Genomic DNA, 16,995 nt, shown 5'->3' with positions numbered 1-16,995 from the left:
TTTCATTGTCAAGAAATAACGCCAATCTATTGATTCCATCTTTTTGTAGATTATGCATTGACCGAACTGGATGTATGTGCTCATGTAGTAATAGAAGACTCTTCAGAAAAAGAAATATACATTATCTTATTTTCTTTGTGATAATGATTTGCAGGAAAGTGTGGGTACAAAGCTCTGCCCATATACAATAAGTTTGACTCTCAAAAGGTTGCAAGGAATGCTAAATGAAAAGTTGCCCATGGAGCGTGATTGCTTCAATTTGGTCGTACGGAAGATCATGTTTGACGATATCCAAACACTGAAAAAAAGAAATAGATTGATATCGAAACATTATCTTAACATGCGATTTTGGGTAATTTCTTACATTAACTGTATTTTTTGTGTCTATATACATGCTAAATATTTGCTCATACCTTTCTAAACACTTATATGTATATTATAACATCCTAGATGATTACTGATTTGGACGACATCCAAACTACCGGAAAAAGTTAGATGTGGAACGGCTAGCATGTTCAGTTCCTAGCTGGCCTGGTATCAAATATAATGTTTCATCCTGCAAAACGGTGAGGCCACTTTCATGTACATGTCAACACAGGGATTTTTTTAAATCTATACATCTAATATCAATCTTATTTCAGATTCATATTCCAATACAATCCAACAATGGATTTATTCTATTCGTACTAGCTAACGATACCAGAACTGTCTACATTTTGGACCCTACTCCTATTGACCCCATCTATCAACGCAACCCATACAAAATATGTGCCCAGACTTCAATGAATTGCTGAACACTTACCGAAAGCCATGTCAAAGACATGCCCTGGGTCTACATGGAATGAAAATATTTTCCTATGGCACCACCATATCATAAATAATATTCCAATTCACAACAGGTAACATTTTTACTCAATATGTATGATACATTATTATATTTTGCCATTGGTTACTAATTTTATTCTTATGTTATAGGGAATCGTCTGGTTATCTTATTACCCTCTTCATGTCCGCATGAGGACGAAAAATTGAATCTGCCATTTTTAAAGGTCAATATCATAAGCATTAAATTGTTATCCTTTTTACACATGACATGCTGATCTCACAATGTATAGGATGGATACGAGCTAAGGAAACAAATTTTGGGAAAGCTACTGACATTCAAGAAAAATGAATGCGAAGTCAACATGCCTGCCGGTGTACTGGATATCATAAACTCTATAAGGAATATCCAAACCAATATGAATGTGAAGACCTGAGGATGAAAACACAACAAAGACCAATAAAGAAGCTTCATCTAAAACTCAATGTTTAGTTTGTCTTTGCTTTCAGAAACTACATATGCTGCTGTTTTTGTCCATAACCTGATACTTCACTTGGATTGGATGAAATCTATTATCTATTACGATATATTAAATATAAAATTGGAATCGGTGATGGGTGGGTGCCGTTGGTCGGTGTTGGTCGGTCAACTTCGATAAAATTACAATCAATATGCTACTGTCCGTTATTTTCTTTTCCTCCCGCCTTATTCACGATTTCAGTAGCAGAAATTCTACGGTTTAGATTTACCGAATGTTATCGTACGGTCCAAATTTGTCACAACATAATACGAACAGTTCTAAAATAAATCAATCTCCTTAGCATGAAATTCAAAATTCTTCGTATCCATCTCAATATGGAAATCAATCCGAACCCAAACAAAAAATCTCGGTATCAATCTCAGTATGGAAATTAATCCAATCGAAAAATCGATGTCCAGATTTCACCTCCACCGGCTCGTGCTTGATACACTTTTCGTTGTTCCGTAGCATCGCACGGGTTTTTTTGCTAGTCACTATAACACGCGAGTCAATTCTGATGAACAGTGATCCACCCAAAAAAAATAAGATCAACAGCGTGACAAGGAAAGATTGCTAGCTAGTGCATTGCATGAAAATGATTTTCTATGTCGTCCACTAGTGCTACTACTTGGTGACCGTGTCTCTTTCTCTCTACTTGTTCTTTTTCCTTGTATATAAGATTACACATTAGATAACATTACCAGGGCATAATGCTTATCTCTAGCTAGAGGTTGGTTATTATTATCATCTTATATTAAGTCCTCACGCATTCGGTACATTGCACTTTGAAAACGTTAGTTGCTTTTGGCTAGCTCCTAGTGGTGACAAGATATATAAGCCACACGTACTGCTCATAGTTAAGCATGACATAGTCCTTGTGTCCAGAGTAGTGTCATTGGTCAAATCATATATAGTATCATAGGTACATATATAGCTGCGGCCAACTATATTGTAAACATATGAGATAAAGTTCCTTTTTTCACTGCAGATGAAAGGTGTTCTAGCGCTCTACATGCTCTCTCAATCACTTTTCAAAGTTACCAATGCTTTGCAACTAAAGTGCTGATCATCAGCTAGTGTTGTGGAATTAATTGATTAAACAGGGTAGCAATCAAGGGATCGGACAAGGGGATCGATCGAAGGAGATAATCTTCTTGGATTTGACGTGGAATGGATACGTACGTACTTCCATGATACTGATCTTAATTTTGCAGATGATTTATAAAATTTTGGATAACCTCATCATCGATCGTCCAATCGTAATGGTTTCGGCGGCCATAAATTAATCTATCGATCGGATCGGCCGGCGTGCACCAACCCCGGCCCGGCCTCAGGTAAGCAGCAAGGATCCATTTAATCTATCTTACCCTTAATTTTTGGACCGTTTTATAAAAACAATTGTGTTGATTGGACTGCCACGTCTGTGAGACCATTGCCGTTTCATCGTCAGAACCGTTCTCATCGAAGCAATAAATCGAACATATATAGACTGTTTTGGCCCTAGCCGACCTACCAAAATTAGGAGCGATGGGTGTACCCGAATTAGGGCTGCTGGCCGCACATCCATTTTGTCAAGCGTTAAACTAGTAGACTGATATGCATATTGTACTCTTGCTTTGCTTTAGGGCGTGTGGTGTGTAGTACAGGGCCGAGAATTTAACGGAAAAAAAAAGAGTAGTGCCCTTGAGTGACATCTACTATATCTAGAGAGATCGTATATATGAGAATCCTGGGTAGTATTATCTCTGCATATATATCCTGGGGTCCAGGAGAAAAAGTGTCAAGATGAGGTTAGCACGCTTTTGTCAAGATTGGGTTAATTAGCACGCTTTGGTAGCACGTATATATGTACAAGCTGTAGCTAGAGGACGACAACACAGTGCACCACTAAACTAAAGAGGTTAAGTGATGAAGCACTATAGCTAGAAGCTAGCCACGTGAAGTTAAACTAATTACCAAGATAATACTAGCCAGCATGCAACAAATTAATCTTGCAAAAACACAATATTATTAATTAGCTGCTGATGCTGATGCTGATGCTGATGCTGATGCTGGCTCCTTATCATCACAAACCTTTTTGATCACCACCATTTTTATAAACTCCATCCATGCATCCATTGATCCCTTATCACAACCACTTGGAGTCCTGCCCTCTCGCTGTCTCACTTTATGTTAGTTTCTTCTATTCACCCCACAACTTGCAACCCAGATTGATCGATCACCCACTGGATATATGTTTCTCTCCCAGCATGCATGCAGATCATCGATCAGAGGCAGCCACCAATGCATTCAGCAATACTGTTTGAGATGGAGAATATATTCATGTTTGAAATGATTAATATTGGGCCATGTAAAGGAAAGGAAAGGAAAAATAGTTCTTTCGTTTAGTAGATGCTGGGAAAAAGTATAGACAGGGACATGCCCAGTCTGATCACCATATCGATATTCTTTGTCTTTCAGCATATATCTTGAGTTACTTGCTTGCATTAATTTGTATGCCTGGATCGATATCGATCTCCAGGTATATGAGGTTCTGGTTCTTGTTCATGCAATTATTAGATTCCTGCAGTCGATCGATTGGCTGATACCAATTAGTTTGATTTAATTGATCGATCAGCTAGCGAATACAATTCTGATCGATGCAGGTTCTCTTTAGTTGTGAAATACACTTGATCGAATATGCTTAACCAAATATTTATACTTGCAATAACGTATACATCAATTTATATATATGATAGGCTAGTTAGGTCTCTCTGTTTGAATCGGCCGGCCGGGAATCATTTGGAATACTTGGATCGGTATCAAAGTCATGAATCTGTTTCGTCCATATATGTATGTCGAATATTTATTTTTCATACAAGTAGATAGAAAAGAGACGAGATATTTAACTGTATGCGTGCATGATCATATCGTTGTACATATACAAGTCTGTCATAATATTCTCATGCCACTCTCGAAACTCATAGTACACACTGGATATTTATACTCAGTTACATGTACATCAGGGAGCTAGCTAGCAATTAACTAAGACAAATACATATATGCATATATGCATATACATGTAGTTATTATTAATTGCTCTATCACGTACATATATATGATACATGCAGTTATTAGTATATCACTCTATATCTTACATGTAAACAAAAGGCATGCAAAGGCACATGCATGCATGCAATATCTTGGACTGGCTAGCATGCATATGCAGTTAACTAATTAAAGATGAATTAACGAGAAATGATGTAATAATACAAGAAAGGCGGATGGTGAGGATCAGGAGTGGAGCATCTTCTTGTACTCAAAGACCTCATCATGGCCCCAGAGAGAATCCGTGGGGCAGCAGTAGTGATCGTCCCACGGCCACACCGGCGAAGAAGGCACCATCATCATCGATGACGTGGCACCGCTCCAGCTGGCATACGCGTCGATGCCGTCGTCGTTCCAGAGCAGCTGGCCGTCGTCCATGGTGCCGGCGCACAGCAGCTGCTGCTGCTCATCTTCCTTGCTCGCCGCCTCCTGGACGACCTCAACGTCGGAGCTCGATGACGTGGAGGACGGCGACGTCGTGGCTGCTGACGTGGACGTGGAAGCTGATGCTGACGTGGCGACCTTGGTGCTCTCTTCTTCCTCCTGGTGGTGCCGGTGCTTGTGCTTGAGCTTGCGGGTGTGGGTGCGCCAGTAGTTCTTGATCTCGTTGTCGGTGCGGCCGGGCATGCTCCTGGCGATGCGGGACCAGCGGTTGCCCCACTTGGCATGGAGCTCGACGACGAGCCGCTCCTCGTCGGGGCTCATCCGCCCCCGCTTCAGGTCCGGGTGCAGGTAGTTCACCCACCGGAGACGGCAGCTCTTCCCACTCCGGTTCAGCCCTGCATATTCAGATGTAGCAAAATACAAGACAGCAGCACAACAAAGGTGCATGCCGGCGGAGAGAGCAATAAGAGTGTTAGTTTGGACAGATCATGGCTAGCTAGCTTCATTCATGGTTTCCCCCATCCATGCACGCATGGCTCGATCGATCGAGCTCGAGATATATGCATGGATGGGGAGAAACCTTTCACCCTCCACCTTGCAAACCTGAGACCTTAGCTAAGAAATCCCAGCGGCGCTCTCCGAAGAGCCGCACGAACCATACCAGCTTCATGTCCTCCTGCTCCGTCCACGGGCCCTTACGGACAACCCCAGCTGCTGCCGATAAGCACTCTTCCTTCTTCTTCTTCCCTGCCTCAATCGCCATCTTCTTCGTCTTCCCCAGCTGCTGCTTACTAGTCTGCTTCATCGTCCAACTAATATCGGTCTCAATTGGAGCTAGCTAGATCCTCAGCAACGACCTGCAGACAGCCACACCAACAAAGCCAAGAGCTAGAGATGAAGAAGTGACTAGCTCGTGGTGGGATCGATCAAGAGGCCGACAAGCTTAGGAAGAAGAAACGGGATGGAAGGAAGTGTACATGTCGATCGTAGATAAGGTGCACTGGATCCAGTTTTATAGCCGGGTCTCGGTTGTCGACTTATAAGCTAATGGACAGACGTAGGTGGTAGCTCCTCTTGCAAAGCTCTCCACATACAAAATAGCTTTTGCCTTTTGAATTTGCAGTACTGGATAGATAGCGATAAGCTGCCGGCCGGCCCAGCTGTGGTGGACGCTGATGTCAATGCCCATTCATCTCTCTAATCGCACCAAGGCTATAGCTAGTGCAGTGCGATGTACTACCATAGAATATTGCGTTGCTAGCTATTTTTATCGATCATGTCGTTGTTGTTGCTGATCGATCATGATTGCTTCATTTTACTAGAAACATATACGCAATGCATTTTCATCCGTGGTAGCAAGCTGGCTGGCCCTCCATTTCCATTTGATAGCTAGAGATAAGCAGCTAGCCACTTGTCGTTCCTCTCGATCCTTCCTTTCTCGATCGCCATGACGTAGTACTCATTTGTCGCATCTGTCACTCATGAACACGTCTCCATCTCCAAATTCTTTCTTTCTTTCTTTCTTTCTTTCTTTCTTTCCCGTCGGTCCGGCCTAGCTAATCTTACCTGTAGCTAGTGTACATGTACATATGTGGTGTGCAAAACGTACGGTCCAAATCGCATCACTGACCCACACACGTACACATTGATCGATCCATCCATCATATATGCGCATGCATGCAGTGGCCATCAAGCTTAACACACAATTTGGTGCTTATTTTGTAACTTCTCTTTCTTTTACAAAAATGGAAGCGATTGCTCTAAATTCATTACAAAGTTGTCAAGATATCCCAAAGAAACTGAATTAATTCGATTATTTATCTATACGCACGAGGTTGTGTACACAAGAGGTATTGCATGTACCACTATATATAGGTAGTAGGTGTATATATACGCCATGCATATTGTGCATGTGGTGTCGTCGGTGCATGCTAGCTCAGCTAAATTTGCAGGATAAGTGGAGTATAGTAGCCAGGATTGTTATAACTAAGTGGCCTTTTGGTCCGTGGGAAGCCAGCCAATTCGTTTCACTTTGGCCCCTCCATCTTGGCCCTTGGGGTTAGTCATGCTTTGGGTTGCAAGTGGGCTCCCACCTACGTGCCACTTTTAGTTCAATTTTTCAATTTAGTTCAAATTTCGAGCCAAAATTTTGAACTAGCAAAATACCAAATGAACTAGAAGTGGGACTTAAGTGGAGCCCACCTGCAACCCTCTCATACTCCTCCCGTGGGCATGCATGCGTACATATAGTTATTAGTATTTTAGAAGACGAGAGATTATTTGAAGAGGGATGTTATTTACCATAGAAAGTCTTAAGGCAGGTTTCAACAGTAAGTGAGAATTCTCTAGAGAATAAATATTTGTAATAATTTTGATAGGATGATGACACATGTCATACATCCAATGGTCATGTACAAGTATAAATAGGGGGTCAACAAGAAGATTTCACTTGGTGGCCAATAAAATGATTTTTGTGCCAACATTGACATATCTTACCTACTTATAAAGATTTCACTTGGTAGTCGTCAATTCACTTTCTATGGGTGAGTCTCCTCAGTAATACCAACCGACACGTGGGCCCATTTGAAATACAGTAGACAGAAGCTAGAGAAGCACAATAAATGTCTCCAATTTTCATGAGATTTGGTTTAAAATTCAAATCCAGCAAAGCCCATCATCGAGCTTTAATGACATTGTTCCGTAATCTAGCTATTATATGGATTGTCAGAATTATTTTTTGTGGTTCCGTAGCAAAGCACAGGCTCTTTGCTAGTTATGAATAAAGTGTTAAGTTCTCTCAAGTGCGATATTCCAAGTAGTGTAGGTGTGCAAAGTTCCTCGGGAGTGGTGTTAGGGTCACCATCTGGATATTTCAGAATTGTGACAAATTTAACTCTCAATTCTCTCATCTTAAAGATCTGAAAAATTATCTAAATATTTTGCTAGAAAATGCTCATGGCCTCAGGCAAGCATAACTTTGGTTTCAGTTTAGTAAAAAGAAAGTCATTCATACATATTTTCGGTCCACGATCCATTATGTTTTCACCTAGCAGTTTACTTCTAATACGAGTGTTGATCTCTACACTCGTTGTAGTAGAGTAAAGCATCCAAAAAACATGTAAATTCAGCCATTTATTTTTAACGATAGGCATAGTAAGACTGTAAGGAATTAAAGATACGACATACGTCATTGGTCTTGTGATTTGACATTGCCAACCGGGCATGATCTATTCATTACAACAATTGCAAGAGAAAATTGATGTCTTTTGATCAAGCAAATCCAACAATAATGGCACATTAAAAATTGAACATTTAAACTAACACATACCGGTATTTGTCTCTTGCAGTTTGCATAATTGAATCGAGGAAGATCAAAATTGATGTGGCGAATTGGTTTATTCACATATTTCTTCTCGGAAACACAAACTCATTCCTTCGCATCAAATTTGCTTCCACTTACAAAAACAATGCGACGCCACAACCCAGGAATTAACTACCACAAAATGCATTCAGTATCTGATAGTTCCAGATCAGCAGCAAGTTGCCGAGCCCCCCTGCGGTGGCAAACTAGACACACCATTAGTCTCACGCAGGAACTCAACTAAACTGGTCATGGTCCCACTACACGCCAAGTTTAATTTTCTCGTCGAGATACATAGATGACCACATGTCACCTTGTCTGCACGCACGTCGATACCTTCCGATGACACACCATACCAGACAACCCTTTGACCGTTACGCACTTTTACACCGCGCCAGGGGCGCGGCCGGCGGTGGCGATGGCGAAGTGTAGCGGGGTGGAGGAGGCGTTGCTCCGGAGCGTGGCGGCGAGGGCGGCGAGGTTGGACTGGTAGGTGCTGTTGGCCGTGTAGTTGTCGCCGCTGCCGTAGACCGGCGCCCTTGCCATTGCCGACAGCGGCATCAGGAGGAAGCTAACGGCGAGGAGCAGGAAGGACACCATGGTTGTGACTTGTAGCGGGAGAAGGACGGCAAGGTTCGCCTGGTAGCTGTTGACCTCCGTTACGTACGTGCGGTTGCCGACATCACCATGAGGATGCCTGTGCATGTTGCTTTCAGCAGCAAGTTAGTCAATATACCTTACAAACCATCGATCACGAGCCATTGCTGATGGGCACCGCATACTAGCTAGTTTCTTGTTTTATGCTAGGTCACAATCAGTATAGAACAAGAAAAACGAAAAAAATGTGCCGTTCAGGACTGAGTCAATACCTCGCACCAATCACACATCGTCTGCTTGTTCCGGCCGGCAAAAACACTATAGCTCACTCTTATAAGTCACGTTGAAAAAAAAATTGCACATAGTTGTTGTACTTCTTTAAAAAAAATTGATATAAAAAAGTAATTATCGAATTATTATTATTATTTTTCTAAACAATTGCGACATTTCGTGGGCCTTTGAAACCATGCGGCCTTTCTTGTTTAAAGTGGAATTCCAGATGGCAATGGATATCTGCATCAATCAGATGAGGGTTTGGTAAAAAAGAGCATGGGTATATAAATGGCTAAAACTTAATTAGGCCCAAGGGTAGAGCGGAGGCGGTATATATGGAGGTGGTAAACCTAAACCCGTCAACCCGTAGACCTGACTAATTTAAGTTATCCCATATAGGCCCCCATGAACTCATAGTGTCAAAAAAACTCTAATGAGAACCTTGATCCCATATGTCATAGAATGATATCACTTACATTTGTTATTCTCCATGTTACCAATTGCCATAAGTAAGATATTACAGCACGTAAAAAAGGTAGGGTGTAAAACAGTGGCTAACGGACGAGGTCGCCAGCAGAGTAAGAAACCCTAGTCGCCTAGGAGAAACCATATTAGGCTTTGAGAGCATTTCCACCAGCATGAGAAAACTGGAGGAGAAAACAAATAACAGTTTTTTCTCTCTCCTCCAAACTGCTCCACCAGCTCCCCTAAACACGTTTACAATGAGAAAAAATTTGGGAGGGAGGAAAAACCTCTCTCCTCCCCCCTCCAAATAGGGATTCTGGGCACCGAAAAAAAATCTCCTTCATGCCCGCACGCCAACTGCCAAGCAGGAAAGTTCCCGCTCGGCCTGCTGCTGCCGGAACACCACCATCCTTGCCTCCCCCCTACCTCGCCACCGTTGGAGCTTTGCCGCCGTGCTCTAACCCTCCACCACCGATCCCGGCCTTCCTCCACCCTCCCTGTGGCGCGGCGCGCCCATGTTTGACCCTACCCTCAATCCGGGCTGCAGCCCAGCGCCCAAGTCCAGCCACCTCCGCCCTTCCCGACCACCCCTGCGCCCTCCTTCGCCTGGTCCCTCGCCACCCCCACCTCGTCATGCTTCGTTTGTCTTGAGCGGGAGGACGGCAAGCAAGGGCACGGAACCAGCCGTCCCCTACCCCTTCACGTGACCGGCTGCCCCTTGCCTCGCCCAACACGAAAGCGCATCGAGGGAGAGGATGGAGAGCGGGTGGTCAAACGATAAAGAAAGACTGACGGGAAAGAATAAGCGGTGACCCAATGAAAAGGCGGTCCCACATGTAAGGAGAAAAATAGGGAGGCAATTTTTCTCATGCTGGTGGAGTGGAAAACTGTGAAGGAGGAAAATTTTGGTTTTCTCACTCCCAAAAATGAGCTCATGCAGTTTTTCTCATGCTGGTAGAGATGCTCTAATTAGCTATCTACACGAGACAACGACCCGAGTATCGGATCACACAAAAATGGATATGCTATTTAATAATTGGTCGTTTTTTTCCTTGCCATGACAGGCTCAACGTGCACTGTGCCAGGGAGTAGAACGTCGACATGGTGCTGTTGGTGCTAATGGAGTCCATGTATGCGGTGGAAAACTGCCTCGGCGTGGCGGCGGCCGCCTACCGTGTCGTCCCCATCAGCAGGTTGTGCAGTCACGGCGGTGGTGTCGCCGGGATGGCCTAGTCATTCCAGTACTAGAAGAGCATGCCATTCTCGGTGCTGTCGTCGGCCAGGCTGAGCAGGTCGGCACCGGAGAAGCCACTAACGCACTCCTGCGTGTCATTGTCGTAGTACACGGCCGCATCATAGTAAGAAATGTTTTGTATTTATTAAAAAAAAATATGTTAAATGAAAAATATTGCTTCTTCATGAAAAAATGATATGTGTTCATATAAAATGCTCCATGTTCACAAAAAAATATTCCATCTTCATTATCTACACCTATCTAAAAAATACGAACCGTTCCCTTCACCACGCGTTTTTGTCGTCTGTCAAACCCCGCTTCGTCTGCCCGGTACCGCTTCGTTAGCCCCGGAAATAAAACCGTCGCACAGCGCCTCCTCTCTGCTGCTCTGCCGTTGCGGCGCTCTACGGCTCTACCTTAGCCCCGCACAGCCACCGTCTCGCCTGCTCGCCGTGCGGCCGCCTCCTCTGCCGTTGCCCTGCGCCTCCCTCATCTATAGAGGATGCTGCCGCGTCGAGGGAAATGAGGAGCCGCCCGTCGAGGCGAGCCGTGGCACCGTAACCTTCCCCTACCCCTTCCGGCGCCGCCTTCAAGGTCGCCATCCACCGCGACCCCGGTAGAGCCCCGCCGCCCTGCCACATCTCACGCTGGCTCTCCATCCTGTGCAACCACAACCACCTGCCTGCCGTAGCCCTGCGGTCGAAGTCTTCCCAACCTGTCGTCCCCAAGCGATGGCCTGGGCCTGGGGCCACCCCCAAACTCGGGTTCCTCCTCATCTTCTCCTCTGCAAGGGCATGCCGACCACCAGGCTTCTCCCTTCAATCAGATCTACTCCGCTGACGGGAATTAACAACTAGCTACTGCAACATGTAGATGTGATTAATGGCCTGTTGCAAGCTTATTCATCCCTTCTGCAGTAACTGGTTTATCCATGGAGATTTCAAGCCTTCTAATATATTCTTGCCATCCTTGTCTGAACTATAGTTTCAAATGAGATCCCAAGATGTGTCAAATTATCTGCAAAATAGTTGGTACCGAGAAAGAAGGGTTGGAGCTCAAGGAAAAAATCACGGATGAATATCGCATGAACTATAAGGACTATATATTTATTATCTCGGTTCGGTTCATGTGGTAAATGTCTTACAGGGTTCTTGACTTTTACTTACGGAGTATATGTTGCACACTGCTTTTCATAACCTTTTTATCAAACTGTAGCTGGGATAGAACATGGCACCATGAACCGTTCAATGTGCAAAAGAAGGAAGGATAGACGAAATGCCAGTGCATAATGATGGAGAATTGCTGAAAATACGCTGCGCTAGGCGTGCCGTGGCAGCGCACGGGCAAAACGGCTAGTATAAAAAAAATCTTCATCCTAAAAGATCTACTCCCTTCGTATCGATATAACTGATTTTGGCCATTTTGCAAAAAAGCCCCTCTACTCTATAATGACACTTTTGCAAAAAATCCCCTATAGTTTTTCAAAGTTGACCCAAGGTCCCCAATTTGTTGAAGAAGTGGACTGCAGATTGATTATGAAAAACCAAAGAAGGGTTTTTGCAAAGAGGTCCGGCTTCAGTTATTTCGATACGGAGGTTAGTATTATAGTAGCCAAAAAAATCATCTCCATTATTAAAATCTTTACAAAACATGGGTATTATATAATACTCCATCCGATACATAAAAAATATCGCTCACTTAGTATAAAAGTTATACTAATTTAGTACAAAATGGACGACGCTTTTTATGGATTGGAGGGAGTAGAAACAAGTTGGAAAGGGAAAACAAGAGTAGCCCACGCCCAGTAGCCCATCTCCGGCCCAGAGACACCGGCAGAAGCAACCGTAGCCAACCCCAGTTCTCAAACAAAACAAAAAAAGACCGTAGCCAACCACAACCCTAACCAAGTTCTGATCGGCTCGGATCCTCGCCGCCATGGCCGAGAAGGAGGAGACTCAACCCCTCGTCGGAGTCGGACTAGGGCCGAGATATCGGAGATCCCCCCGGTCAGACCCATGATTGAAGCAGGGAAGGAAGCGGAGGCGGAGGAATCTTGTCGCCTTCGTGGATTCGGACGAAAGCCTCGACCCCTGGCCGGAGACGGACCAGCGCCGCCTGGGTACTAAAAGCCGGGTCCGCTTGGTAAGAAGGCCAAGATATCCAAGGATTGGATTCGGATTGGAGCAGACAAGGCCGCCGGCATGGGGATCAACACCAACAGCAGCAGCGCCGCCCCCCCCTCCCCCTCCTATTTCAAGGAGCTCAACTTCTATCGTCCCCCCGAATACCAAACGCCTAGCGTCATCTGCAACTGGCTGTTCAAAATCTTCCGGCCGGATCCCGAGATGGTGCATGACCTGATGCTTAAGAATTTGCTCAGGTAATCGATTGGCCCCTCTGTCCAATTAGATCGATCCAACATTTTTTTACCATTGTTTCATTGACCCGTCTGTGTGTTCTATGTCAGGACTAGGGAGGCACGCGCGCAGATCGAAGGTGTCAGTCACGAGATCGTGCTACAATGCCTTGAGTGGTACAACTCCAACCATCCGGTGATATGTTCTTCCCATCTTACTCGACCGATTTCTTCTTGAATCATCTTTGTTTTGCCTTGCTAACATTGCCTATATCATTTTCCATGTTGTTTTTGTTGATCAGGGCGATGAGTACGAACCTGCTCCTGGTCGGGTGACCAGATACACAATAATCAACAATCTCCGTTGGTGGACTCATGGCAACTTTGTGGCTCGTCGGAAGCGCTCTGGCTCTGGCTGCTTCTCCTTCCTGCCCGCTCAACGAACTCTCTTCTTTTTTGAGCTCACTGCTGGCTTAGATTGTATCGATCAAGTTGTCACATGCGACCCCTTAGGTATGCATCTGCTTCCTAGCGTCTCTTGTCATGTCATGCATTGGAAGATCTTATTCCCTTTCATTCAGTGTGTTTACAAAAATGAACATAGGTTTTCGTCAAAAGGCATGTAGAAAAAAAGAAAGCTGATTCTAGACGCCCAAACATTCCACTCTCAAAATAGATGGTATTATACTAATCTATAAACAAGTTCTCTGGGGACAAATTGTTTGAAACTCCTTTAGGTTGACTTTTGACCTTGTAAAAATTTGACAGATTCCTGATCCATTTACAAGATAAGAATGAGTGACCTATGCTTTGACGGGGCTGTGTAGTTACTTTAAAAAAAATATTCTTCAACTTGCTATTATTCAGTTGTTTATTATGTTCGTCTCGGGTCAGTTGATTTAAAATACTGCATTGTATGCTCCTTTCCTCGGCATACATATCAATACTGCCTCATTTCAATCTTTATCCATCTACTAGCATAGTGCCCGAGGGCCACAGAATGTGTTTTGAAATAAAAGTAATATCTCAGCAATTCAAACCAAATTTTATATCATTAGTTCGTATACCAAACATATATTTGCGCCACCGTGTATTCACACAGCTTTTCAATTATCACCAATACCTGATCCTATTGAGATACTAAAATGTTCATTTTCAGATTCTTTCCATAAGACTATAATGATATAGTAGAAAAGTTCAAATATATGCTCGATCGTGTTAATCATAATATCCTTTGTTTTGTAGATAACATAGTATCATTTGTTAGCATAATATACTTGCTCTTCCAAAAGTAACCTGCAGTAGTTTCCGTATATTAAGCCTACAAAATATCGAAAGGAAGTGCACGTGACCTGCCGTCGAATATGTCGATTGTATCAGCCCACTACCACTAAACTCAATGCTCCTCTGCTTGGTAAAATACAAAAATATGGTAGCCCACAGCTCAATTGAGACTGCGTTTCTAGCCTTATGCACTGCGTCATTAACTGTATGCATCATATACAATTATACAGTTTTATTTATTATACAAAGGAAAAAGGTATGCAGAAGTTGACGTAATATGAACTGTTTAGAACTGTGCCATTGGGAAGCTGCATATAAAAAAATGGCTTTGGTGCTGCAAGTTAGTTTTGTTGTGCGCTTAGCAATCTAACAGACACGGAGACTGCATTGGTATTTCAACCCAACTGACAAATATGAACGAAAGCAACATATCTATAGTAAATTCGAAACACTAACTAAATAAAAACATTGACCAGCCTCCCCATACTACCGCCTCCAACAATCCCCATACTGGTTAGGGGGGCATGTCCTGATCGGTACCATTCGGATCAGTCGCACAGCCGCAAGAGGGACGAGTGAACAAGGATGTGAGCGAAGAAACACGGGGCTCGTGGGTTACAATGCATGGTCCGCCTGTCGGCTCAAAACCTTTGAGGGAAGAAGCGACAGATAGGCTAAGCCGTTTGATGCAAATTCAGTGGTGGATATCACATGGAGTGAACTCACAACAACCACCACCAACTTCAATTTATAAGGTAGTAGAGATAATGGTCTGAGAAGTTTATCAGTGCGGCCGCTTTTATTATATGCATGGTTCTCTGCGCCCCTTCTGTTGCGTTATGTGCGTTTACCTTGTTTGGCCTACGAGACAGTACAGGTTGTACCAAATGAATCCCTCTATTTCTCCGTTCTCTTCTCCACATTCGTCTTCTGTACTCTGGTGCATCTTCCTTAGGTTACCTTGAAGACCTTAGGACTTACCAGAATATTTGAAAGCAAGAAAGTTAAAAAATGAATGCACTATGCATTACTCTCTTACTTGATTCAAATGATTAGTGTATCCTCTACCCTTCCTGCTAGAAGTTATACGTCTCATTACTTGCTACAACCAACCTAGGATTTAGGCATGTTAGTTCCCTGTTTTCCCTCGCGAAGTCCTCCCAGTGTCTGAATTGCCTACTTTATGTCTGATCCTTCCAGCTCCAGTAGCAACGTGATCCTCTCAAGTCCGAAGTCTCATTATTATCTTGCATTGCTTTCATTAGTTCAGCAACTGAGGGATGATCAAATTTTATAACCGTGTAACCGTGTGTCGTCCTTTTCATTTGCTTCCAGTAATTCTACTTGTTCCCTTTCCTGAATATTACTTAATCTTATGTGCAGATTATATTCATGTGCGAATGAATTGCAGGTAGTAGTTGCCTTGTCTCTCGGCACATAGAGATGGGCATTCTATCATGCTTAGAAGGTTGGGGTGCATGATGCACATGTTTAGGATAGGGATAATTGATGATTTGTTTTTCCTTCTTTTTTGCTGGGCTGGGAAAGAGATTACGAAGGTGCTGTCTAATTTCCTTGCGGAAAAGGCTGTTGCACTATTATTAGACTTCCTACACAACCTAAGCTCCCAGTACGATATGGATATTCAACAAAAGTTGTTACTTCATATTGATAAACCTGATTTTTTGTAGCTGTGTTATCCTTTTATTTTTTGAAATATAGATAAATTCACCTGGTTAGGTCGTTTGCTATTACACTTACACCCATGTTCACAACTGAATACGATCTGCTCATTTCGCGTGTTTTCAGATGAACCAGTTACTGAAGCCTACAAGTTCCTTGGTTTTCGTCTTGGGTGTGGTACTCGTCGCGATGGTGGATGTATGTCTCTCTCTCTCTCTGCATCGCACGATTACTCTCTCACATTTTCTCTTTGTTGCCTGAACTCTGTGTTTTTCCCCCAGCGGATTGCGTTTGCAAGACATGCCACCGTCAGTTTCTTCTTCCGGATCCATTTATGACCAGGACATGTGCATGTGGTGGCAAGGTTGAGAGGTTATGTCACATGTGCTATCCTAAGTGCATTGTGCTGCATCCCCTGGGAGGAGAATTCGAGTTCGGCCATCACAAGGACAATGTATGGAAAGCACACTTAGATCATGCATAACCTAGATTTTTTGGTGGAGCTATATTTGGCAGTCCGGTTTGAATGCCCTATGTAATTTATATCACTATGTGCTTCATATTCACATCGTGTCAGGTCATCTAGCCATACATTCCTTAAGGTTGATATCTATCTCACTGTTAATAACTTTATATACTGGAAATGATATTTCTGTAATATTTATGCTTAAATGTGTTCCGTTGGATGTCTCATGGGGCTGAGACTTCAGGGATTTGTGGTAGGGTATTCTGGGAGTCGTCGTCTCTGAATTGTCTATTTTAATAATTGTTTCTGGGGGTGTTCTTTGTTACTTATACATGGAAGGAGAGCTGCCAGATTTCCATTGTATTCTCAGAAACGATGGAGGTGCTGCTAAAGTAGTAGAGATAAGGATACACAGACTACACGCAGCACCAAAAAAGATACGGTTCATTTAAACTCAAAAAA

The 16,995-nt window shown here is 43.4% G+C and overlaps 2 protein-coding genes across 3 annotated transcripts; one reads left to right on the top strand and one right to left on the bottom strand.

The window, feature by feature from the left end:
- Nucleotides 1–4,252: 4,252 nt before the first annotated feature.
- LOC100844769 (transcription factor MYB59) lies at nt 4,253–5,946 on the bottom strand. Of its 2 annotated transcripts, none has more exons than XM_024459178.1 (2): nt 5,792–5,946; nt 4,253–5,671 (listed from the first exon to the last, which is right to left on the bottom strand). In XM_024459178.1, the coding sequence occupies exon 2, from the start codon at nt 5,259–5,261 to the stop codon at nt 4,617–4,619; it is 645 nt and encodes a 214-aa protein (XP_024314946.1). In that variant the 5' UTR covers nt 5,262–5,671; nt 5,792–5,946; the 3' UTR covers nt 4,253–4,616. The 2 variants fall into 2 exon arrangements, with proteins under 2 accessions (XP_024314946.1, XP_010232888.1); XM_010234586.3 differs by lacking the exon at nt 5,792–5,946 and having other exon boundaries at nt 4,253–5,209; nt 5,418–5,785.
- A 6,656-nt stretch (nt 5,947–12,602) lies between these two features.
- On the top strand, nt 12,603–16,760 carry LOC100844168. Its single transcript, XM_010234585.3, has 5 exons — nt 12,603–13,124; nt 13,212–13,296; nt 13,403–13,613; nt 16,194–16,265; nt 16,349–16,760. Exons 1-5 carry the CDS (start codon nt 12,946–12,948, stop codon nt 16,549–16,551), a joined length of 750 nt encoding a protein of 249 aa, XP_010232887.1. The 5' UTR covers nt 12,603–12,945; the 3' UTR covers nt 16,552–16,760.
- Nucleotides 16,761–16,995: the final 235 nt, after the last annotated feature.

The sequence above is a fragment of the Brachypodium distachyon genome, chromosome 2, assembly GCF_000005505.3.
Source record: "Brachypodium distachyon strain Bd21 chromosome 2, Brachypodium_distachyon_v3.0, whole genome shotgun sequence".
Classification (NCBI taxonomy): domain Eukaryota; kingdom Viridiplantae; phylum Streptophyta; class Magnoliopsida; order Poales; family Poaceae; genus Brachypodium; species Brachypodium distachyon.
Note: the sequence above shows the minus strand (reverse complement) of the source record. Positions and strands in the feature narration are given on the sequence as shown.

Coding starts and splice junctions, on each gene's coding strand:
- LOC100844168 (XM_010234585.3), top strand. CDS start 12,946: ATGGGGATCAACACCAACAGCAGCAGCGCCGCCCCCCCCTCCCCCTCC. Junction 13,125..13,211: donor ATGCTTAAGAATTTGCTCAG/GTAATCGATTGG, acceptor GTTCTATGTCAG/GACTAGGGAGGCACGCGCGC. Junction 13,614..16,193: donor TGTCACATGCGACCCCTTAG/GTATGCATCTGC, acceptor GCGTGTTTTCAG/ATGAACCAGTTACTGAAGCC.
- LOC100844769 (XM_010234586.3), bottom strand. CDS start 5,619: ATGAAGCAGACTAGTAAGCAGCAGCTGGGGAAGACGAAGAAGATGGCG. Junction 5,210..5,417: donor TTTCTTAGCTAAGGTCTCAG/GTTTGCAAGGTG, acceptor CTGAATATGCAG/GGCTGAACCGGAGTGGGAAG.